Source organism: Larus michahellis, chromosome 3, assembly GCF_964199755.1.
Source record: "Larus michahellis chromosome 3, bLarMic1.1, whole genome shotgun sequence".
Lineage (NCBI taxonomy): Eukaryota > Metazoa > Chordata > Aves > Charadriiformes > Laridae > Larus > Larus michahellis.
Genome location: NC_133898.1, coordinates 47,044,327 through 47,070,308, shown reverse-complemented (window position 1 = coordinate 47,070,308; position 25,982 = coordinate 47,044,327). Strand labels below are relative to the sequence as shown.

Here is a 25,982-nt window from a genome sequence, read left to right as displayed (position 1 = left end):
GTGGTTTTAGAGCAGATGATCCTGCCTAAATCCAAGCTGCACTGAATGAATGAGGAGACCAGTTAACCTCCACTCCATCTCTGTTTTCTCTGGTTGGATTGAGAGACTACCTAGCCAAAGAAGAGAGATGAGCCGCAGAGAGCAGCAGTCTTTGGGATGAGTTCTCTTCCTTCTTCACTGTCATGAAGGGCTGTGGGGACATCTGGATCTCTAGGGAACATCACTAAATAGGACCAGATAATCTCAAAATATTAGAGCCAGACCAGCTCTCTCATGTATGATTCACTTGCCGTATAACGACTAATAAAGGCAATATGTGTGGAACCAGGAAGGCAGCCAATATAGCTTCTTCCAAGAACTGTGAGTAATTAACTGGGTCCCTGGTTAATTTCTTTCATGAAAAATGTGTTGAGTGAGATTCTTACAAGTGGTGCTCTTTGTGTGACGTCTCACTCTACTCCCAAGCAGCACAAATTCATGCAATTGGAAAGGAAGAAAAAGGAAAATACAAAGTTTCAGAATCTTAGGGGTATTTTTTCTCCAGCTGCAAAAGCTAACACTTCCTTGCTCCTCCTCAGTTCCTAATCTCCTGGTGGTTTTCCTCTCAAAACCTGATCTATAACCCAGCCATAGATATCGTATCCTTGTATAACGTGCTCCAGCTTCTTGCTTTAGTTCGAGGTGTTCCAAATCTCTGGTGTTCCAGAGGAAAAACTGTTCAAAACTTCCCTAAGACGAAAGACGACTAACTAGTTGCAGCATGTCCCAAGGGAGAAAAAACTCACCCAAAGCACCATGTTGTCCTTGTTTGTGGACCTCACGTCACAGCAGCTATGAAGAAGAGGAAAAGACGATCCTCAGCCTGCTCAGTCACTCTTACATCTCGTTAGGTGTAACACCTCCGGTTCTTTCACTCTGTGTACTTCAGGCTTTCCCCTATTACTGCTCTTGAGGTAGCCCATCGCTGTTCATGAGTGAGACTCTATGACTTCTTTGAACTTAACAAGCATTTTCTTCCTCACTAGGACAGAGCGAGACGGCTGTGGGAGATGCTTGAGTTGCCCAAAACAAATGTAGCCCCCCCCTCCCCAAGCAGAGGAGGATGCTCCAAGCAAACAAATAAAATGATGGATGGTTCCTTGTGACAGCAGGGCAGATTTTAAGTGACAAGAATCCTGCCAGGGATACGTTGAGGATGGAATACATATGATAACAATTTAATATGTACAGCACACAAGGGAAAAGTTTATTAATATCACATGGCGCAATTGAATTAGATATTTTAATTAAACCTAAATTTATCTCACTGATAGTGACTGTCAGTGGATGTTTTGGGAAATACATGAACATTTCGCTGAAATCATTGGTTTAAACAAAAGGATAGTTTCCTCTTTCAATATTTCAAATATATTATGATCACGTCAGCTAAATGTTGCGGAGAAACAATATTAAGTTGCTACTGAATGAGGTAATGAGGTGAGAGAGCATAGAATATCCTGTAACATAACATTTGCCACATATGACTGTCCCAGGCAAGTCCTATTCTTTAGGAAGCCTCGTAAACATAATGTCCAGTCTACATCCCCTTATGTTATTTTCTTAAGATGCTTTTTTCATAACCCTAGGAAATAAATAGATGTGCTCAGGGACCAGGAAGACTGAACAACAACAAAATTTGTATCACTACAAAAACATTCACATGTATTGCATGAAGTAGAAAGGGACCGAGATTTGGCCAAAACAAGTGGAATCTATGATTTGTTGGGAATCTAGGAATATTTCTGCCTTTTTTAAAGTGAAATGTACCAGTTTGAAAAGCACCAGCTTGTTTTTATTGCATAATTTGACTCTGTGGATTGAACTATTTTTGCCAAGTTTTGTCAATCTGCCTGGCCTGTTTTATACAATTTACGCACAGTTAATACATCATTCATCAAGTCTGTGTAAATGATGGGATTTTTTTTTTCCTTCTCTCTGCTCCTAATGTCACACAGCTATGTCTGCCCAGTTCTGACTAAATTACCCAGCTAAACTTTGAGATATATATGCACATTAAGTAACATAGCATTTTGTTTCTTCATTCCTTCAGTTCCTTCTTGTTTTGTTATTAGTTAATAACACATCTTTGTCAGCTGTGGGTGGATTCACTGTGAAGAGTCTTCTTTTAAACAACAAAATAATCCGTAATATGCTGTGTTATGTAATGAAAGCGATGTATATATAGAGAGAATATTTATGCACAGTGAGTTTAAGGAAAAAAGAAATAAAGGTTTGTCTTTTCCTCTTCTTGGAGAGAATTTCTTGAATTTGAGCTGGCTAGGTCCTTTTCCCCAAAGGTATAAATATAAGGTTAAAACTGATGAGAGAGCAGAACTACCAAATAAGATACGTCTCAAGAGCAAATCTGGCATCTGACCAGCTCTATCACAAGTGCTGGGAGCAAGACGTGCCATCTTCCCACGCCAGGCCAGGGGCCTTGGGAGCCTGGTCAGCAGCCGCCGTTCTGCTGCCCCGACTTCCACGAGGACCACTCACTGCTCACCTAACTTGCCCGCTGCCTCATGGGAGGCTGGGCTGGAACCTGAATTAATGCATGTGTCTGTCCGTTCTCAAAAAGCAGCTAGCCTTTATGAACGCTCAAGCAAACTATTTAGGGAGTTTCTCAGTGATGGACTGGGATTATTGCCAGAGTATTAAACATCAGAGGGCAGGGTGCTTCAGGTGGCTGTACCTAACGACTGGTAAATATTCAGTTTATAGACAATGAGGTGCCTGACTATGCACATAAATGCATAGTGAACACACAAGCCTAAGTGCATCAGTAAATCCATTTTGATATCAATAATATATAATATATGCTATATATTTTAGTTCATGTTAAGTTATGCAGGGACAAGAAGAGAATCATCCATATGGAACACAAAGCATTCAAGGCAGTGCAGGAAGATTTACTTGACACTGCATTTGGAAAAGCATCCTCCTTTCTCCAAGGGACATATTTGATTACAACCAGGTATTTATAAAGCCTCCAGCTCCAAAGTCCTTGAGGATCTTCAGCAAGTTAAAAATGACAGTACTGCTGTGCACACTTATGTCTCTTAACACGTCATGCTATATAGCATCTGAATAATCCACTTTTCTATATATGACAGTAAGCCTGGGTAGGAATAAGGAGAAATTTGCATGCTAAAGAAACAAGATTAGACCGCTAAAATCATACCAGGAACAAGAAGGCAAGACCCCCCCCATAATTACCTTTCTTCTAGTCCTAGATCTATATTTTCATTGATCAACTTTATGAGTCTTCTTGTTGAGAAGGGGTGTGTGTGTATGTGATAGACAGGTACAGTTCATACTATTGCCTCCTATTAAGCCAACTTACATAATTAGAAAAAAAAACAAACAGACAGACTTCTGAATATATAAGCACATCTTCAGGTCTGCTTTCAGTACCAGCATTGTCTGCTTAAATGTTATGTAAGATGACGGGCTTAGTGCCGTTCCCTCTAACCATTAGGAAATTCAGAAACAAACTTCTGCAGCTCCTGAGGTGCTGTGGGGAGCACATAGCTGCGATATTACTTCATGTAATGAAGTACTATGTACATGAAGTACTATATACTTCATGCAGGTGCCCTGGCCATCTGCAGAGGAAAAATGCACTGCAGATGAGCAGAACTTCACAGTGTAACTACAGCAAGGTGACTTGCACATATGCCGCCTCATTTTCACAAGTAATACGCTTTCCTAAATCTAGGGTCTGGTGGAGTGGAATAATCTGGAACTGGAATGGTCAGGATGGGAGGAAAACAGGCATGAGGAAAATTATGAGAAAGCGCTGGAGACAGAAGGATTTGACAATTCCAAAGTTATATTGAAAGAAGAGATGAAGCAGCAATAGGTAAAAGGGGCAGCATACCACCTAGAAAAATCATGTATAAAATAGAACAGGACATTGGAAGTCTCTGATGTGTCATGCTACTTTCCTCTGAATGTTCATTGCACTGGTGCAAAGTACTCAGAGAATATTTTTAGGACTTTAAATAATTTCAGTTTTGCTTATGCAGTTTTTCATGTTCTGGTTAAGTAATTAAGTTTTATTCAAGCAAACATCTGTGGATGCCACGCTTCAGTCTGAGTGTGCAAGTATTTGCATTGGATGCGTTAGAGCACTCATCCACGTGGGTAGCATAAACAACACCAGGTAACCATTGCAATAAGAGTATCAAATATAAAAAAAGTAGGAATGGTCTCAAGTATAGGTACGGTAAATTCTTTTAATGCAAATATAGCTGAATGGCTTTAAATACTGACCAAATCTGATGAGCTTATGATTTGCAAGTGGATATTGAACAAGTATGGAAAGAGTGAATCCTAGAGTAAATTGTTTTCTATAGCTGTTTTTAGCAGCATATTCTCTTCTCCAACTCTTTGAACATATATATATAAGTTTGGATCATAACTCACATTTCTAGTAAAAAAAAAAGGGGGGGGGCATTATTTTTTTTATCGATAGGAATCTAAGAACATAGTTTAAAATAACCAATTATCAGAATTTCTCTAAGGCTTGGCTCGGGCTTTCCTTTGGGTATGAGACTATTGTACTAACTTTCACGTGCATACTCAAAAAGAGAAGACCTGAGGCATAAGGCTTGAAATTAAGTCTTGCTTTTCATTGACTTATTGCTATTACCAAGGCCTGGGGAAATCTGAAGAATCTTGCTAATTCTGTCCTCAAAGCCCAGGTAGGCAGAGGGTGATCTTTTTAACAAGATAAACCAGTCTAGATTCAAAAGTCTGCAGTGGCAGCCTGCCTATGCAATTCGTATACCCCTTATTTCTAATCTGAATACTTCAAAACACAGCTTTCTGATACTGGATCTTGTTATGCCTTTGTCTGCTGGATTAAAGAGTTCTCAAAGCATTCCTGAAGCAGTTTCCTGAATGCTTTCCAATTTTTCAAAATCCTTTTGAAGGTGTGGATGCTGGGGCTGGACACGGTATTCCAGCTGACAGTTGAGTTTCATTACCTTGAAATAAGGATTAACTGGGAAGTCAAAACTACATAACTTGGTGTAGTGACATTTCACCTTTGGTGACCTGGGTTTAAATTGGTGTTTGGTCAGCAATGGAAATTGTTTTGCTAATCTTATCCTAGCCCCTTCTGACGTTTTTCCATATCAAAAAAGAATCGCTTTCATTGGCATAATTTTCTTTCCCAACTAAGGGCAGGTCCAGCGCCGGCGTGGCTGAATAACAGGTTTGAACGGCAAGGACACACTGACGGAGCTGTGTCTGTCCCAGGCACGCGCTGTTGTTGGCTCCTATGGTCCCAGGCACAAACATGTTCCCAACAAAAGCTGCGCGTACATGAACTGCAGACCTTTCCCCTGCTCTGACCTCAGGCAACAGCCAGCACAGCCCCTGGCTGCATCCTTTCTCCCTTTGCTTGGTGGTCCTGCCTGAACAAGGGAGAAGGAAGCAATTTTCTTTACAGCCTTAGAATGAAATGATATTTCACAGCTGCAAAATTATATAAAGACTTGAGGCTTACAAGCTGAGCAACAGGAAGCAACCCAATTTTAAAACCACTTTTGCACTATAGAATATTGCCAAGCAATATGCAGTGAAGAGAGTGAGATGTTTCCAAATGCTTTTTCTTCAATAAGTTAAAAAAAAAAACTATGACCACATACCAAGTATTTAGGCAGTGATCACTTCCAGACTATGAAGAGATAGAAAGGTAGGTCAGGAAGGGGAGAGACACAAAGAAACCTTATCTTGAAATAAACGTAGTTGGTGCATATTGTTGTAATGTAGTTGTGCCTATATTGGGGTTTAGATAGACTGACTTGTTAATATTTAAATACATATGCATTAGCAAATGTATAGCTATGCTCCTGATACAGAGCTTTTTTTAATTGACATAAAAACACTTTTCTGCTAGATGCTAAAGTTAAGACATAGCTGTTGGGATTCATCTGACCTAACTTTAGCTTCTAAAAAATTAGTTCATTCTACTTTAAGTTAGTCACCTAGGTTCCCTTTTATGACTGGCAGAGAGAGAAAAATATCTCTAGAGAGTTACTGATGCCATAGCCTTACACGTGTCATCAGAAGAAATTATTTGCTTTATAGAAGTGCTTCTTCCTCTCCACTGAGTACCAAAAAAGCTAGAGAATTCCTTTCTATATGATGCCTAGTTTTTAGGAAACTGAAGTTAGGTAGTTGTGGTGGATCCCCCCACCCATGTAGATTAGAAATGTGTATCGATATTAACGGCTACACTCAAAGTGTTTAATCAAAGCAACAAATAATTGTCAGCTTCTTCGTAGCACAATTTTAATACAGTGATGCCCAATTTTGTGAAGAAAATAGGATGAGGAATTGTTAGAAGACATGTATGAGAGCCCTGAAAGGAAATCTGTATTAATTGCAAGAGCTATTGATGTACCTGATGTTCATAAGATGTGATACTAAACTAATACTCCAGCAGGGATGTCAAGGAAGAGGGAGTTAATACAATCATAAATTAATTAGTGAAGAAGGGTAAACTAAACCTTCATTTTTTGTGTCCAAAAGCTCTGTAGCACATAGGATAACCTAGCCTATGGAAAGTTAGCCTTGGAAAATTATGATATGCCAACTCCATTCGGTTTACAGTTTCAGTAAGAAGAATTATTTGATTGCGGAGGGATTCATGTCCTTTGGTAGCAGAAGACATGCATCTCACCTAAATACCCTGTAAATTCTGGCACGGTACTCTTGAATTGAGCAAAGTAAAGGAATTATTAGTCAAAATCAGAGCTAATGGTAGGCCTCGGCAAGATGCTTTGGCAGGATACTACCATGGAAGAGAGAGAGGGGAAAAAAAAAAACCAGACTCTGCCTATGCCAGAGATCTAACCTGGATGTTTCCACTGCTTTGCTGAAGAAAGAGCTGGAATGTGGGGTGTTGTCACGGTCCTAGGCTGGAGGCAGCCCAGCTGGGCTCAGTTTCCCTATCCACCTGGAAGAACAAGGAGCAGCAAGCCTGAACTGCTAATGCTTTCCCTTGGCTCTTCTTTCATCCCTTCTTAAGTTCCTGCCCACTCTTCCTCTCCTGTCTGTGACAGAAATGCCTGGCTCTTGCCCCCCTCCACTCGCTTTGGAGAGACAAAAATCAACTTTGCTTGCACAACTGAGACCTCACAAGCCACCTCTGGTCATTAAATCCTGACGCTCTCGAGGTGTGCAGGCACAACATGGAGAGGTTAGCAGTTGGCATGGGGAGCTCTGTAGAAGAGATTGAAATACTCTTGCATGTAGAAACATTGGGTTTGCTTCAAATTGATGTAATCTACGTTGAAATGGCAACTGTTTTTGCTGTCCAGATGACCTGTAATTTCCACTAATCAGTTCTAAAATCTCAAACAAAATGGTGTTTCTGGTCAAAAGATCAATTGATATAAAATACATTTATAATTTCTTGTTTTGTTATAAACAGTAATTTCATTGCTTTCAAAAAGAAATTGCAAAAATACCATGACAGAACATTTTAAGTAGATACATGATTCTGTTTCAAAGTTTCTATTTTTTCCCGAATGTGTTCAAAACTTCCTGGAGAAAATACAAGATTATTCTTCAAGCAGAAACATTCCTCAATGTTTTCTTTTAAAAATCTCTTGATGAGATGTATTTGGATTTCTGACCAGCTATTGCCTTAAATCATTTCATCACTGAGTACAGTAAAAAGGAGCCTCACTTGGTGGAATAGAAATAACATCCAAGCAGCCTCATCTGGAAGACTATTGGTGGTAGCAGAGATCTGCAAGGCTTTCATTTGATTAGCAGAAGATCTTCAAAGTTTGTGAAGTAGAAATGTTTCCTGCTTCAGAAGGAATAAAGGTAAAAAATAGCGTATAATTCATGTTCAAGGAAGAGAATGAATGAATTGGTTACTTTCTTGCCAAATAAGATGTGATAGGAGATCAGGGTTTTTGGGACTGGAATAGATACCGAGATGGTGGTCAAACACTGGAACAGCCTTCCTAGAGAGCTGGTTGATGCTGCAAGCCCATCAGTGTTTAAGATGCATTTGGACAATGCCCTTAATAAAATGCCTTTACTTCTGGTCAGCCCTGAATTGCTCAGACAGTTGGACTAGGTGATCTTTGCAGCTCCCTTCCAAGTGAAATTATTCTATTCTATGAACTAAGCAAAACACTACATAAAACACCTGTGGACTTTCTTTCAGAGGGTTCAACAGTTTAATGTACATGCAGAATTGTCACAATTACAAAAACAACAGTGTTATGAACTTCATAAATGTATGTTCACTGTTCAAACTGTGCTGTACTTTTCAAAATACACACCTGTACGCAGGATATTTTCAGAAGCCATAACCGTTATCTTATTGTCAGCTGCCATTTAAGGCAATAGTAAAACTCCTCTAGTTGGAAACAAAACTAGAGCAATGCCGAGCACATCTGGGAATACCACCTGCTCTGTGAAAACAGTGTAAGTGATAATTTGCCGCACCCCAAGAGGAAATATTTTGTGATTTTCCCATTTATTATTAGCATGTAATTAGTTGAGCAGAGGATGGAAATTTAGATGCCTGCACGGACAAGTACAAAAGGCATGCTAACAGAGTGGAAGAGAAAGAGGGAAGACAGACTATCAATAAACTCTGTCAAGGATGTTGGCACCATCCGATATTAATGATCTGCCTTAGACATCTAAAGATAGAACCTGTGTACCGGCACAGCCACAGCATGGGGGCTCTCTCCGTAGTTTAGACTCCTTTTTAGAAGACTCATCTGAATTGAGGGCTGGAAGATAAAGAAGGTAACCAGTCTTTTAAGAATTTTACTCCAGTTCTCCAATGTGCAAACTGGAAAGTCCACATGCCGTGAAGCCTTTGAGTGAACCCTAGTTGCAAATCATTTCAGCATACTAAAATAAACAGGGCGCTTTTACTCCATCTAGAGCCAGAGAGGCTTGGTTTTCAACTTCATAGACTCATTTAAGGAAAAAAAAAAAAAATATAGGAAACGAATGCGTTTCCACCGCAAGACTAATTACGTGTACAGTTTTGGCTTTACTCCATCTAGTGGCAACTGGGCAGAAATTCTCCTCCCTCCATGCAACAGCAACAACACGTAAGCTGTGGCTGAAAGTTCGTGTTGGATGTGTTTGGTATTGTTTGGGCATGTTTGCAGCCAGTGAAGCGCAGAAGCTGTTGATGAATGGGCTTTGATGTGTTCCTCACCGACACAACATGGTTCCCATTACACCACTCCACCCTTGGTACGGGAGCCTGCTACGGGAACTGTTAGAGAGAAGGCAGGAGGAGAAAGCACTCAATGCAGGTGGGAGTAATGGTCTGCTGAGTGCCTGTGAACAGGAAGTGTTATGCTAGAAAGGTTTGAGAGAAATGCATTCATAGCTTCTGCTAAAGATTTCTTAGGCAACAAAAATCTAACAGGGAAGAGTTAGATTCATTCATAATTCAGTCGAACGTGTCCTAGATAACTCAGTCAAAAGTCTTGGATCAAATCTTGTTTTCCTGGTCTGCTAGAAGCAGATCAGTTCTGTACAAAGCCTTGTAGGTATTCAGGCAGTGGTCCTTCCTTTAAAATACTTTTTCTTTGATGCTTTCTCTGAGCTTGAAACCCTTGAGTTTCCATGTGAGTTTCCAAATAGGACAGAAATCCCAGGAAGGTGAGGCACATCTCTGACTGCATCCAGGTCCGCGCTCAGAAGCAAAGGATCCTCTCTGGGCATATTGGTTCTCACGTTAACTTTCTCTAATACAGGGTTGGATTTTGTATTGGATTTAGATACATTAACTGGTCTGTACAAAACGTATCCAAATCCAACACAACGGCAACACCTCAATTTTAGGCATGTTCAAATACCACTGGGATCTGTAAGCTTTAATTAAAGTTTAAAAAATTATTATATATGTGTGTGCATACACACAGGCATACACATATACACACACTATGTATATGACTATCCAATTACATAATGTAGCTGTTTCTTAGAGATCTTAGCAAAGGATCTGGGTCTCATTCTGCTGCATTTTCACTAACAGACAATTAAAAAGCAATCCTTCTGAGAATTTGGATGAAGACAGATGTAGGAAGTTATTTTATATGACCCCTCTATCAATCAAGGTAAGAAAAACCCTCTAAATATAGTGAGATAGTTTCTATAAAGCATCGCTGAATCATGCCTCTGTTTTCATTCAAATCATATAGTAATTAGTAAGTGATGATCTGGTTTAGAAGAAAGAACATATTGTTTTTGTACACTGTGCTTTGTGTACTGTTTGGGCTAAATTAAGACAAATAACCAAGACAATATTTTGCTTTGATATCAGTAAATATTGGCATCAAGAAACCATTGCCCTATTATTTTTAATGGGAAGAATTCAGTCTAAACCTTTTTTTCATCAAGTTAAGGAGGTGATGTCATATGGTAAAGGCTAGATATTCAAAATAAATCACTAACAAATCATTTTGGCCGAGCAGTATGTGTATCAGATATGCAATTGAACATGTCTGGAAGAAAATGCATTATTGTCATAAGACTTAGGAGTCAGAGCCTGACGAGTTTGTATATCTTGCAAACAGTTACACAAGTAACCAGACATTTCCTGCACAACTCAACGTTTTTCAGGGAATGTCCTAGACTTTATAGCAAATGACCTTGGATTACACATTTAGACCCTGATTCAGCACCCACCGCCGAGTGTTTCTGTCTCTTCCTGTAGAGCCCCGCACGACATGCTTGTCAAATGCGTGTTGTAAAGTCCATTGCAACATCCAAAGCGGGCCAGTGACCGAGCGTTATGCATTACTGTGTTCCGGAGCTGCGTTCCCAGAGACGCAGCAGCAGCTAATAATTACAGGCCTTCTTCTGTACTCTCCTCAGTGTCTGATCCTGAGTGTCCCGAATGATTTCGAGCCTAAGGGGCTGGATTCCCCCCCATCACCCAGAGGCAGCTCCAGTCCCCCATGCTCGTTCCTTCCATTGCAGATGCCGGCCCTGCGTGGGGATCACTCCGGCTCCGCATCCAGGGCCACCAGCAACGTGGGGGAGATACTGTTTTGTCCACTGCTGGGCTTCAGTCTACACATAGTGGGTCACAGATGTATAGGTGTCTGGCTGTAGGTGTCTGGCTCCGAGGCAGATATCCCAGAGGATGAGTTAAGCTCCCCATGGGGAGCGTGTGGGAGATTTAAGTGCCTCATAGGAGTGTGTCATATCCAAAGGTTCTGAGGGTAATTACAAAAGCTCCTGCTAATTTGATCTGCTGTAAATCCTAAAAGGTTTTATCAGCGGGAGGTATCTAAAAATAAGCTCATTACTCTTTCTCACAAATCACCTATGATTTTTTTTCCCCAATATCACTACCTAGCCATCTGAATTGACAGAAAACAGAGTATCAGTGGACAAATTAGACCTTTTCCTGATGACAATGTAGCAGAGCTCCCTTCACAAGAGGAGCTACACCAGGATAAGCTTGGTTTTTGTGAGACTCAATTTTTGCAGTGGGGTTACTGTGGATGTACCCTGCAGAAAATCAGAGCAGATGCGTAGTGTCTGTGTGGAAATAGGAGCCTTCCTTTCTAATCGACCCTGCAGTGATACCTCAGGCGCGGATTAGACCGCAGGCAGGGCATTTCTCATGCTATAAAGTCTGGAGGTGGGTAAATATTTTCACAATCAAAGTGAGGCTGGGAGGGGAAAAAAAAAAATAATAAAAAAAGAAAAGCTGGCGTGTCTCCAGGAAGCTCTGTTTTTCATTTCACCTGAACTGTTTAGAATTTTTACAACTGAAAATTGCTTCTTTCCATCTGTGAAGCATTTGCTTCTTGGAAAAGATGCACAAAGCTAAGACATGAAAGACATTTGAAATAAATAAATAAACTAATGCATTCTTTGGAGAATCCATGCTGTTTCCCTACTGCTCCCCATTTTCTTATGAAGACCTCTCCACAGATGGAGGGCAGCCGTGGTCTACTCAGCAGTAACAAGGGATGGAAAATAATTCCAGTAAGTAAATTACAGTAGCTCATATGTCTGCATTCTCAATAAGTTCTGTTGCTAAAGCATAGGCCGCAAACTAGTTTAGTGAGGGGAGAGCATCTTTCATGTATATATGCAGTCATAAATGTTATCATCTCCAATGAATAGTTTACATAATACGATTAGGTGTGGATAGGACTGTCTGATATAAACATTTTGGGCCAGGATGGCAAGGAGAATGGCAAGGGAGGCTGCAGCACCCACTTCAGCGACATTCAAGTCTGTGCTCCTGCTGACACTAAGGTAGCCGAAGGCTGGCTATTTTATATCTCAGTGGAGACAGAGATACAACAACATATTTCTCTGGTCTCTCTATAACCTCACAGAGTTTACAAGCATGCAGTAACAAGAATAAAATTGCAACGGTGGCTTATAGTTGGCTTCAGACCTCCTCCCCCTGCTCTATGGCTGCCATCGGCATCCCTCTTCGAAAGGCATCACATCAAAACTTACCCAGAGACATTTTCTGAACTGAAACTGCGTCAGGTAATTGAGGAATTTTCCACTGCCCTTTGATCCGAAATGATTGCAGTAAACCAGAGAGAAGGGTCTGCCAGCAAGGACAGCAGCGAGGGCAGATACTCGCTCGGGAAGAATCAAAGCCTTTCTATTGACCTCGGCTCATGCCGGCTGCAAGCCTTACCCTAAATTTTTCTCCCTGGAAAGGAGTTACCAAGTGTCCTTCCACATGCTCCTGGTAGTGACAAAGATCGGTCGGTGACAGCTATCAAATTCTGTCTGCCCAGACGCAGGAATCCGTGGGCTAAGGGTTTTGCTGGATTTGGATTCAGAAAGCAAATGTTGCATTAGCAGGCAATGGAAAAAGTTCTTGGGCTGTCCTCTCTTAAAGTGATTAATTATTCAATGAGACTAAAGTGATTAATTATTTAATGGGACTTTTCTTAATTGTTGCTTAGCAGCTCTGAAATAGTGGAAGGAATTATTTCCGAAAATTGCACACTGTCCTACTAACTGTCAGGTACGTTGATTTGCAGCTCGATGGTGGCACCAGCCTCCATGGGCCACCAAATTGGAGACCACATTTCCTTCATGATTTGTATTGCTGGAGCTACAGTTGGGTTGTATTTGAAGAATGCAGGAAAGGAGCCAGGTCCAGTAAGGACCTGAAGAATCTGCTTGTTATTCAGGTTGAAAGCTTGACTGGTTATGAAGAGCACACAGAAGATTTGCTACCTCCTCTATAACTACCCTGGAAAACAGAAAGCACGGGATCTGATCTCCTTTCGAAGCTCGTACACTGCTGTTAAAGTACACTCAAGACTAAATCTGTTTTTCTAAAGTCTTTTCCTCAGCTCAGAGGAATTTTGGATATACAAGCTACCAAGCTTTGAGGAAAAACCATAAAGGCCATGCATTTGATCCCAGGCCTAACAAGGCGGTGTGCTGTAGATGAGTTTGCAAACCTCAGTTCTATCACTTTGCAACAGTCAGAGCTATCAGGCTCTCCTTAATGTGTTACACAAAAGGGCTGCAGCACACAAAGCCTGGAACACATCAGTTTACAGATCCCAAGAGGGTCCTGCAGAGTCTATTACTTTGATGAAGTGGTATTTAAAATTGCATTACCCAGCAGTTGTTTAACCCTCCAGATGTTGCCCCTGTGGAGTGTTTAATACGACGTGAAGCGCTGGTAGGCTAGGCCATAACCTTATGTCATCTTTTCAGCGGGTCACATCAGGTCTTACTATCTTCTACTAAATCAATACAGGATGACCTGACATGACGGTTTTCCTCCTCTGCCGTTCTTTTCTCCAGTAGCGAGTAGAAAACTCAGAAGAAAAAAAAAAAATCCCACAATCCAGAAGAATAGGAGAAAGGAAGGAGATCTGAAAGCAAACAAACTCTAAGAAACTTCTGTTCAGCTAGCGTCATATTTTTTCCCGGTTTGCTCTAACAGCCCAGATAAAGCAGCCTGGTGCTGCCATCTGCTGTTTCAACTGCTCTTGACGTTGCCCACCGTTTTGACCGCATCACAAAGGAGCAACTGAAAACAAATCAGCACCATGAGTAAATAAACACTAATTCTAATGGGAAATACGCAAAAAGATGCTAACAAAAAAATCCCAGTTAACCTATAATTTCTGGCAGCATTTTCGAATCTTTGTACAATACACTAATAGTAATTCCTGTGGTCACCAAAAAGACGAGGCATGCCTGTTAGTTCAGTTAATTTTCTTTTCTTAGGATCAAGTAAACTTTTAGAAACATTTAGTCAGAAAACTCAGATGGATTACAGATCAGGGACCTGATGCTCCGCTGTGTTTTTCATGGTTTAGGTATTTGGTGCCGCAGGTATTTATTTTATTTTCGTTTTACAGAGCTGGCTTCCAAGGTCAATTAAAACCAATCGAGAGGGTGTTTGTTAGATCAGCTCTACAAAGAGGAAACTTTCTGTCTGAAGGCTGGATGCTCTCCAAAGTCTGTCTGGGGCTGCAGACCAGGGCGTCAGCAGCTTTTAAGGACGTGAACCAAATCCCTGTGTTCACCAAAAGGAATTCCGTTGGCATTTGACTCGCCTCATCACCCACCATGATGCTGCCTGGTACCTCGCTGGGCTGTGGCTCTGCCAGCATCTGCAGTCAAACACAGTCCTGCTGGGGTTTCTCTTTTGGAGGGAAAGACGTAAATGAGGAGTTAAGTTGGTTTTGTTTTGTTTTATCATGAACTAACTTGAACTTTTATAAACTAAGGGCATTGACATCCAGGATGTTCAAAAACAAAGACATTTTACCATTATTACACAAAACTCTATTTTTCCCCTCTCCATCTTTTCATTTTTGTGTTAAAACCTATTCACACTTCTCAGCCAAATCTTTACTAAAGATTTCAACAGAGCCAAGATTTCAGCCCTTGTTGGCCAGTGTCAGCACAAATGTGATAGCTGTTACTATGATTACTTCTACAGAGAGCTGGTGCTTAGAGAAAAAAAAAAAACAGTTTACTGACATCTCCTTTTGTGATGTTTTTGAGATTCAAGTATCAGGAATGTAGACATGTATTGAACTCACTGTTGCAGCGCAAATAACCTCTTGACACATGACTGCAGCCACAGAAATCAACGCCAGCATCACTCTATCAACTTTGAAAGGACTGACCCCTTCCTCTCACTGTTCGAAAACCCCATGTAGGAATGTAAAGCAGATACTACAGCGCATGACAGCTCAGGAATGGATGTCTGTCACACCAAACTCTTGACAAATGCATTTTCCATCATCTGGCTTCACCTTCTGCTATTCTGATAAAGTCCTATGGAGTGAAATCTTCAGCTTGCAACTACTTGCAGTATCTCCATACCTGATACTAATAGCAGCAATAAAGCAGTATTTAGTGTCACTAGAGGCTCTTTACTGTAATCAATAAAGCTAGAGCTTGGGATCTTAACAACAGTTGTGCTGTAATTTCTAGCTCTGAGGAATGCTCCTTCTTACCTTTGCACATCCGTCTCCTCCACCACTTACCTCTTCCACAAATACAAGGCTTTGGGAGTCCTTCGGCAGCAAGAAGCACAAGCATCTTCACATCCTTTCAGGAGGAAGAAGCTAGACGCAAAAGAAGCATCTTGTGTGTGCCTGCGTGTGCTTAAGTGAAGACTTGATCAAGCTAAATGAGCGGGACCTGTGCTCACAGACTGGCAGATCTCCTGCTGCAGCTGTGGTTAGTGCCAGCGGGGCAGAACAGGCTCCCGTCCTGGGAACTGCCCGCTGTTGATGGGCAACCACCACTCCAGTTTTGAGAACGAAAATGTGCTGCCAAAGACTCAGTAGACTCAGACCCAAGCTTAGAAATGCTTCTAATGCATTCACGCTTAATTTTAGTCTCTCCCCTCTCCTCAGTTCCCTCCTCTTCTTCCTCCTGTAGAGCCCAAGTATCAACAGCTAATGTAGGCACTTGGTGTGATGCAAAATGGAAAGTGCATTGGCAATAATATAAATCTGAAATGCACATAAGTGAAGACATATTTAAAGAGAGAAAACTTCTTCAATATATTTGAGTTGTGACTGGTACATGAGTGCATAGGGACGAGATAATATTTTCAACTCACCTTACCAGACTCCCAGTCCTGGAGCCAGCTGTGCTGGCAACAGGACAGTAAATGTTGGCCTGGGGCTGGAGGTTGTGTTCACATCTCTTGGGATCACCCAGGAAACAAAAATCACCATTATTGTGATGGTGTAGATGTAATTTACGTTATTTGCTTGGTAACATTCACGTGTCCTTGATCAGCAATTTGCCGGGGAGAGCACACGTAGGGAGCAGGCAGCTGTAGGGTGGATGGCAAATGTAGGCCTGATCGGCATTCGCCTTTTCGGGCCAGGCATACTCCAATAGCCAAAGCAACCAGAAACAGGTGATCTGACCTTTTAAAACCAATAGCATCACTGTCCCCATGTCTTTTGGGAAACAAAAAGTATTTATAAAAACAGATTTTGCTGGATTATATTGCACAGTTCAATTTACCTTTTTGGTATCAAGATTTTATTTAAGTGGTGTGTTAAAGAAAATTTGATCATTACCAAATTTTGGTCTCATCTGACCTGACAATTCCCATTCTAAGACCTGTATTTTTGGTATAATTCTTGTCAGAGTATCATTTTCTGAATATAAAAGCTTCAAAAGGTTTAAACTGCTATTGCGACTGTCCTGTATCCAATAGAAGAAATATATTTTTACTGCAGAGGAAAATGACTTGTTTTGTGCTTCTCACATATTATCTTTATTAAACATTTGGACAGATACGCATCCATTTATTTTATAAATAATCTATGGCTTCTTAGTTTGCAAATGCTGATTGAAAGTTCACGAGAGCAGGCTTTTCTGTGAACTTTCTGCACTTATAAGTTCAGTCACTGCAATAAATCCTGAGACTATCGCCTGCTGAGGAGCATTTTGCACTGTACCCCAATGTCTAAAACAGGGAAGCTGGGAGCTCTACATCCGAATGTTTCAAAACCTCTGAACAGCTTGATTGGAGTTTGATTTTCTTCTTAAATAATGCAAGTTGTTCTGAAGAGAATCTGTAATCACAATTACCTGATAGTCAAGTCCCTGGTGGCTAACATACAAAGCTTCACTACCGCTAATGGAGGTTTCCTTTGAGCAAAGCTTATTGCAGCATTTTGTAGTCGCTAGAAAAAAAGTGTTCTTTGTGCGTGCTGTAGTTCAGAGCTGTAAGGTCTTTGTGAATGGTTACTCTCAAAGCGCTACAGAAGTTCCCCGGTTCAAGGTGGCTCCTGGCTCCTCGGAAAAATGAATGTGGGCTTCCAGCCTGGGAGGAGAGAAATAAGTGAAAAAGGAGCATCCTTGGGCTAGGCAGGACAGGTCTGCCTAGTGCATCTCTGCAGCCGGGACCAGTCAGTGCTAAGCTGGTTCAGGAGAAGGAAGAAAGGTGAGTGCTGACCCCAGTAAACACAATGAGCATCCACGAATCCAAATTCTCAACCCCGGTAAAAGCTCCTCCAGCCCTATTTGTCAAACCAAAAGGATTTTCAGATTATAAACCCAGGAGTCGCCGTGTGGTCACCCAACCACATAATTTGGGACACAGAACATCCTTGAATTTGATCCAGTTTAAACTTGAGTACATCTTTTAGATTAAAAAGCCCAACATCATCTATTCTCGATTTAAAAATTACTGATGGTAGAAAAGCCACAATAACCTATTGCGATCCACACCAGTAGCTAACTATTTCCCTGGTGAAATGCGTAGCCTTTTCTTCCTGCACATTTGTCCTGTGCCAGCCACCAGATCTTTTTATATCTTTATTTGCTAGATTGGAGGAGCGTTAGTCCTGAAGTAAATACTTACCACCTGGAACACGCAACCCTTTAACCTTTTCTTGATACGATTAAAAGGCTGCACACCTACAGCTTCTACCAGAAGGTGCTTTCCAGTCTTTTGGTTGCTCTCAGAGCTGGTTTTCCAGCAGTTCTTTGGGAGTGCCTGAAGCAAACACCATGCTTCAGAGCTCAACACGCGCGCGGAGGAAACAAATATGCTAAAAATGCATATTCCCAGGGGTCACATTAGTTTTTGACCAGTTTTCCCTCTAGACTTCACATCCAGCTGATGCCCTGGAGACAGCCCAGCGTGTCCTGTTTGAGCTCAGTGCTCCCCAGTGTGGGGGGGCTCCCGGCAGCACCCGCAGCCCCTCCAGCTCATTTCTCTGTGTCTGACTTCACTTTTGCCCACCCGATAAATAGCTATTGCTCAGTCATCTGCCATCAAATGACTGAGCACTTCAGCCTTTTTCTTCTAGAGTTCCTTTAATCCTCATCATACAGGCTAACCCATAGCATATATTGTAATACCTGCCAATGTTTGAAGTGATGATTTTATTCTCTTACCAGCCTTTAGTACCACCTCTGTTACTAGTCATAACATTAGTACTGTATTTTTGCAGGACACTATCAGAAACTGCTGAACTGCAGAAATGCTAGCTAGTATCATCATTATTCTGCGTAGCTTCATTTCCCTGAAGTCACACATTATTATTCACTTCATCGTTAAGATATTTAGGTTTAAGATATAGAGATACTGTGCTGCCTTTTCAGAGAGGTCTCTCTCAAGGGAGGTAAGGAAGGTTGGCAAGTACAAGTCATTTTCTCTGTTTCTATCATGCTTTTCAGGTGAGAGTGCCAAAGTAATTTATTAATTGATCAGCTCCAGGAACTAACTGAAATGATATATTCTGTACTAACTGAAATAACATATTATATGTAGGTGAAATGAAAGCCACAGCAAAGATAAATAAAAGTTTAACCAGAATTTTGTGGCAGGCCATGAAGAGGACCCTGAGAGGAACACGGAAACCGCTCTCTGGAGCTTTGCTTTATTCATAAAGGCAAATTCACTCCCTTTTTTTTCTGAAACCACTTCATACTCAGTCTCAGCTCTGTGTGCCAACTCCACCTCTTTTCCCTCTTTCAAATGCTGAGCATCTTTTGATATGTTTGATAAGTCTCTACTAAACAATTCCCACGAGAGTGCCAAAAAGATACATATCTATCATGTAGGAAAAAATCTCATGTCTCTTCTTCCACATGGACTTCTGCAAAAATAACCAGCTACAAATAAGCAGGGATGCATATTTTCCGTGATTCATGATGCAGAACGCACCATAGACTGTGCGACTGTTGCAGAGAATCTGAGCTTTCACAGCAAAAGCCGTTGCCAGGCAGTCTGATGGCGAGGGATGCCTTCCCAAACAGGAACTGAACATGAATCAAGTCGGGATGACTCAGATTGTTTTTGTGATTCTGCAGAGAGACAATCTGAGATAATAGCTGGGTTGTGTGAACTATTGCTATAATTTATTACAATAAAAATTCAAAATACAAGGACTTATATTGCTGTTGCGAATTAGGGTTTTATTTTTACTATGTGTAGCAAGAACACTGTAACACTTAGATTCCTAGCCCCTCCATGTGAATAAACACATAGAAAAATATTTATTAAAGTCCTCTGTATGCTTCATAGACAATACGCAAACTTTCATCCTAACAGACATAGCAACATCCCTTTTGTAGGCTCAGTGAAGTACATTTTGATAAGAAGACAGTACTGTCGCAGCAGGACTGAGTTACGGAGGTAGGTAGCCAGCCTTAGGACACCAAGGAATTTATAATACAATTGTTACATGTTGAAGCTTGAAGCTTATGACAGAACAACATTTCCTTTCCAGATGGTGGAAAAAAAAAAAAAAAAGAGAATGACTGGGAAAAATAAGTCTGAGCCGTTACTTAAATATATAAAATAGATTTGTGCTGCTTTTCATACAAAGAGAGAAAGAAACCCAGGCTATTTCTGTTTCACAAAATAGAATTACTGCCCAGGTGTTGTAGCTAGTGTAGCGTAGGCAGCACGAAGTATCAGAACTGCTAAAGGACATCTCTGATGTTTGTGTGTTGTACAGGCAGGTTAAAGAAATAGTTTTAAATTAACCAACCAAATCCCATAACCCAAGGTGAGAAAAATTCTTCTTTAGTGCAGTGCTCCGCCCTTTGCCAGAAAGCTGTTCCCAATCAAAACTATATTTATCTATTATTTACCAGTTTAGTCAACTGAGGACAAGTTGTTCTGAAAATATTTGTTTAAATCAGCCAGCCAGGCAGCAAGAAGAATAACGAGAGGAAAGAAAAAACACAACAGAAAAACGTCTAAAATTCCAGGGAGAACCTTTCTGTTGACTTTATCAGGATTTGGCCAAGATCTGCAATCAACAGCTGAGAATGACAGATACGAAAACAAGAGACAGAGACTAGAGACTCTAAAGAAAGAAGACACAGAGACGGAAAAGTAGTGGGAACTTCCCAAGTTCCCATTAAAAATGGCAAAATGGAGGTCCAGCTGCAAACAAGCAATGGAAGGGAATGAAAACTGAGAAAGTAAAGTATAAGATGTGTGATCATTGATTTTAATGGACAGAGACATCAGGCATTGGCCTTGTCTGCAGATTTTGCTGAATGGATGCTAGAACTACAGGCTGGTTCAGTATGTCCGGGATATCGAAATGGCTGGAATATTTGGAGAGATTATTCATGTCTGAAGCTTTGGGAGGATCATATCTGGGTAGTAGTAAAAGGAAAGATTTGCCTTTCATTTAAAATTAAGTTCAGTCAGAAAATATTGGGGAATTTTTGTTATAAAAATATATTCGGGGTCCTCCCTCTGAGAGAATATTTTAATTTTATTTTTTACCCTGATAAAAATGATTTTAGTCAAGCACAATGAGTGCAGCGGGTATGTAACAGTAATGACCATGAAAGGACAAATACCGCACAGCAAGCCTCACAGGATTCAGGAAGGACAGAATCTAAATTTAGCCACAAAGGAATCAAAAAATGTTAAGAAATGTGTCTGAAATGAAGTGACTAGCAAATCCTCCAAAAATCAGTCTTGGCGGGAAGAGTAAATGTGGAAGGCATATTGTCGTCTTAATCCATAACAGACTGACACATCTTTTGAAGAACAAACTGCAATTCTTTCTGAACTACGAAGCCTTGAAGGGAGACCAGGCATGGATTTACCAGCCAGGGAAAAGGTCCTTTAGCCGCTTTCCTCTTGCCCCAGCCAGACCTCCCCACACCTCTCCCTTGCCTGTTTTTAAAATAAAAATATCCAGATATGTAGCTAGTAGAGAGACGGATGGATGACCAATAGATGGGCACATAGTAGATAGAGACCGCTTCTTTTTTCTCCCACAGTTTTCTGGTTTGTGATGCAGTAGCTTCATTTTCCATATCACGTCTCCCAACTGATGATCTGTCCTTCTTGCGTCAGCTGCTAGCGCAGTGAACAGTTTCCATTTTTAATTTACCATACATAGGTAATTATAACTTTCCCTGTGGACGCAGGCAAAGAGCCTGCAGTCTTGACAACCACGTTATAAATGATGGATGCACATGCTGTCGATGCTCCAGCTAGCAGAAGAACACAGGTCTCCAAACCTTTTCAGAGTTCACAACATAAGATGACCTCGTTATCCCAGCCTTACAGACATGAGTCGGGACAGAGATGATTCATCACAATAAATACCCGTTATGCAGCCCAGATCTAATTTTTCATGGCCACCACTTTCCTGCAGCACATTCAGGTACCAGTGCCCTCATGAGCTGCCGCATCCTCCTCACTTTTGGGTGTTTGCTCGTGTCGTGGTGTGCCTCCTCCAAGGCCCCCACGCTGCTACCAATGCCCTTCTCCATGCACACAGGCACCATGGTCCCATTTTCCAGGTGAGCAGTGTATCGGTCTTTCCCCCTCTATGTACCTACCAAGGGATTCTTTGAGCAAACCCAAGGAATAATCTTGCCAGAAGTTCTCCAAATTCTTGGGTAAATGCCATACGGACAGCTCGACTGACAAAAGCCGCCTTCAATGATGGACAAACTGGAACAAAATTGTTCTTTTTCCTGGTGTGGAACTGATTTTGCTAGCACCCTACACCATTACCTCCCAAGCAGTAAAATACCCATATAGGATTGCCCGAAGAGTCACATAAAGCCTTCCTACCAAGGGGAAAGAGTAGTCGGTAGCAATGTCCCAAATAGTTATGCTTCAAAAGCATCAGCCTGTAGGAGCCACAGCAGTGTTCAAAACATCAGCAGCTCCCTCGAGGTGATCAGATCTTCCTTTCTCCACCAGCTGCTGAGCCAGGTTTTGAACCAGCAGTGTTTCCACACAAATTAGTAGTAGTATTAGCAGTAGTAGTAGAAGTAAAAATAATAATAGCGGCAGCAGTAGTAGTACTAGCAGTAGTAGTAAAGCCTGTCCCTCCCCATCAGTGCTCCACATGGAAGGTTCTGTCAGAGTTTTCCAGCAGAGCTGTGCCAGTTGCGGGCACGGCGGGCAGATGCAGAGCACATCTGTTTCAAAGGACGTGCCGTCAGCAGCGGAGGCACTGCCACATGAAATGCCAGCCTACAAAAAGGCACCAGCAGACCTGCTGTAGGATCCTGCGGGGTGGGAACATTGTCCCTCTTGTGACCAGAGACAGGACCGCCCAGCCAGCGCGACAGCAGCAAGTGATGTACAGCCTCCATCCTACTGTTCCTGCTTGCTGCTCCATACGCGCTGCACCACACAACAGTGCTCAGTCACCTCGACAAATATCAGGTTGCCAGTGACTAACACGAGGGGTTTTTTTCTTTATGATCAATGCTTTTACATTCCCATAGAGGAATATGGCATCCCACTGTACATTTTCAATTGTCTTTGTTTCTATAAAGCTGGGAGGATGGACCAACAAAAATCACCTGGGATGATGAAGGGTTTTGAGGACGGGCTCCCAAAACCCAGCTTTGGACTAGTTACTAATGCCTAAACAGGTGCCTACACAAGGCAGCTAGGAGCAAGCCAGAAGCAGCCGTGTTTCCCTGCTCTGAGAGGTGTCCTCCCCTCTCTCAGCCGAATGCAGCACTGCCTCGGGCACCACCAGCTCAGCGAGGAAGCAGCCCCAGGTGTGGTGGTGGTGTGGACGGCAGCAGGGCATGGTCACGTTTGTTAGCCCAGCCACACCAGGCGAGCTGGAGCCCAGCAGCCAGCTCAGCGCAGAGCTGTGCTGCACTGTGACAGCCCTCCTCGCTCCCCTGGGAAGCCAGAGCTGCTCCAAGCTGTGGGAAAACCACGGCCAGACACCATGTTTTCGGTTTCTACTGCCTGCCCAGCACACCATCAGCCTGTCTCCTTTTTTGCAAATGATGTAGACATCAGTGAATTCTCCAGATATTAAAAGACTACCCTTCAGCCTGCTACGCCACCTCTGAACGTGACCCCCCACCTAGACTGCAGTCCTTCAAGTTATCCTTCATTTGTTTGTTGGTGTGCTCCCTTAGATCTGCAGATCGCTTTGATTATCTGAACATCTGGAAGTTGTCACATGCTTTTTTTGACCGTGACCATCTGAAATATTACCCAGCAGGACTTGGGGGGAGACACAGTAAGGAAACAAAAACATCCTACTCATAAGAACATGTGGCAGGAATTATCAAATGACACCATCCCAAAGGGGAGGGCTATATATCCAAGCAAAGACAAACTCTCTCTCCATCCCCTAAAGCTGGGACAATTGCTTTCCATAACATCCATTCCAGACTTAAAAATTTATTACATACAAATACCTAATATATTTTTCATTAAACATTATGTTATGAAAGTTGGCTACCTATTGCTAATGGAGAAAAAGCATTTCTTTCATCCTCTGAGTTTCAACGCTGAAGAGTGGCTCCCCACGTACATGATTCTCCATAGCAAAGCCTCTCCAAAATGGTTCAGTGTCTGAGGTCATTAGGGCACATAGCCCTGGTTTGCCTGTTGTCCTCACAGACAGACTGCAGGTTCTTTGGTAAAGCTGGAATGGGATACACACAAAAAATGAGATGGAAAAGGCTGAAACACAGTCAGCAATCCCATCGCATGGACTAAGGACTCTGAAGAAGAGGGGAAAGGCAGCCCCAAATCAATGCAAATGAAACCCATGTATTTGCAGCACCTACAAAACGTAACTATGCAGGTGGAAACCCATGAAATTCAAGCACAGTTTTTAGATTTCGTTTCTCATTCTTACCAAGATACGGAGAGCAAGTGAAGTCTGGAGAGCAGTAAAAACTGTACCGCTGCAGTTTGGCAGTGGTTACTCAGCAATATTTTGGCCTTTGCCAAGAGGTTCCCTCTAAAGCTAGAACTAGACGGGAGCGGGTTTCCTTCTGGCCAGCCTGTTTGCTTACAGATCCTAGCACCAAAATCCCATTGCCCTGAATACAATCAGGGGAACAACCAGCAGCAGTGCTCCCATGCACGACTTCAGAGCCCACCTTCCCTGTGGGCAGCCTGCTGGAAGAGGGCTCTCTGCTGGGCTTCCCTCCCAGGGACATGCCCAGCCTTCCCCCGGCACTCATAGTCAAATCTGTATAATCACTTCTTCCATCAGTCCCAGCCTCTGCATGGCTCCAGAGTCAAATCACACATTGATGTCCTGGTTTGCCCCCTGCCTGCCACTGTTTCTTCTCCGTTTGGGGCTACTTTTGTATGCAGTGGCACAGCACTCCGATTTTTCATTGTTTAAATCAGTGCCCATACCTACTGAAGTCAATTCGAGACAAGCCAAGTGTATCTTGATACAATCCCAACGACCTAGAAGGAACTCCTTGTAGTGCAGCAACATTGGTTCCCAGGAACCATCTCAACACGGACGCTCTCTTCTGGTGCAACCTAACAAAAATATGCCACATTCTTTTTATTGGGATATGAAGAAAGGTGGGTTTTTTGAATTAACAGCTCCTGTTAGTTGTGCCATGCCTCTGTTTTAGCTGTTGACCACGTGATCAGTCCGATACGCATTGGTCTCATCCACTTTTAGTGAGGCGACGTGGTTTGATATCAGCCTCAGCACGGGATAGATCATCCCCTACTCGCCACGTCCGCTTCACTGCCGGCTCCCGCGCCCCTCTTCCCCTCAACCTGCATTTTCTCTTTGGGAACCCACCCTTTCGCCAGGAGAAAGAGCTGCAAGGGGAGAGGGGAGGGACGGGCAGCAGGGGCAGGATCCGAACTTCGTCCGCGGCAGCGCGGCCGTAGCCCCAGGGTGGGGTGGGGGGGGGGGGCGGTGGGGGCGGTCCCGTCCCGCCATCCCAAAGCCACGGGGGGACACGGGGGCTTCTCCCCTCCCCTGGCGAAAACAGCATCTTCGCCCCGCGTGTGCGCCCGGCCGGGCGCGGTTCCTGCGCGCCCCCACGAGGTGTCACTCCTGCCACGCCGCGGCACCGCCACCGCCACCGCCACCGCCACCGCCGCGGCGCGGGGAGCCGGCTGCGAGGGGCGTCTGTGCCCCACACCTCCGGCAAAGGTTTCGGAGGCCGGTGTTGGGAAGAGAACTTGCCGTTGCTGCCCGGCTGCTTTTAACACCCGCGCAGCTGAGGGCTTAGAGGAGGAAAAGAAAGTCAGTTTTATTTGTTCCCTGTGAATATCGGTTCTCAGCGCACGCAGCAGCAAGACTCGGCCAGCAAAACATAACAAAACAAAACCCTCAAAAATCAAGCTGAAAGATGTGGCATGTTATCACTTCAGAACTATTAGCAAAAGTAAAGGAAGAAGGGGAAAAAAGCAAACTGTGGATAACACCAAACTAGTTTGCTTAACTATGGCAAAGAAAATTGTTTTGACTACCTGCCTTTGTTTTTGTTTCTATGCTATGTTTAGATTCCTCAAATAACAGGCTATAATCAATAGCAGTAATGTCCCATTCAATAAATGTCCATAATTAATATTTTTCATACTCAGCATTACACAAGTCAAAGTAAGTAGTACCATTCAGATTACACATTTTTCCTTAGCACAATTAAAATTTTGGCCGCAAAGTATTGTACAGCATCAGCGCTGATACACT

General features: G+C 42.5%; 1 protein-coding gene across 2 annotated transcripts in view; it reads right to left on the bottom strand.

The window, feature by feature from the left end:
• Positions 1 to 16,559: 16,559 nt before the first annotated feature.
• The window catches only part of RGS7 (regulator of G protein signaling 7), a 261,529-nt gene continuing 252,106 nt past the window's right edge, over positions 16,560 to 25,982 (bottom strand). Inside the window, exon 17 of one of the 2 annotated variants that reach the window (XM_074579998.1) lies at positions 16,560 to 17,368. In XM_074579998.1, the coding sequence (XP_074436099.1) occupies positions 17,207 to 17,368 (162 nt within the window). In that variant the 3' untranslated portion in view covers positions 16,560 to 17,206. The remainder of the gene's footprint in view (positions 17,369 to 25,982) is intronic. The other variant, XM_074579999.1, reaches the window with a different exon arrangement.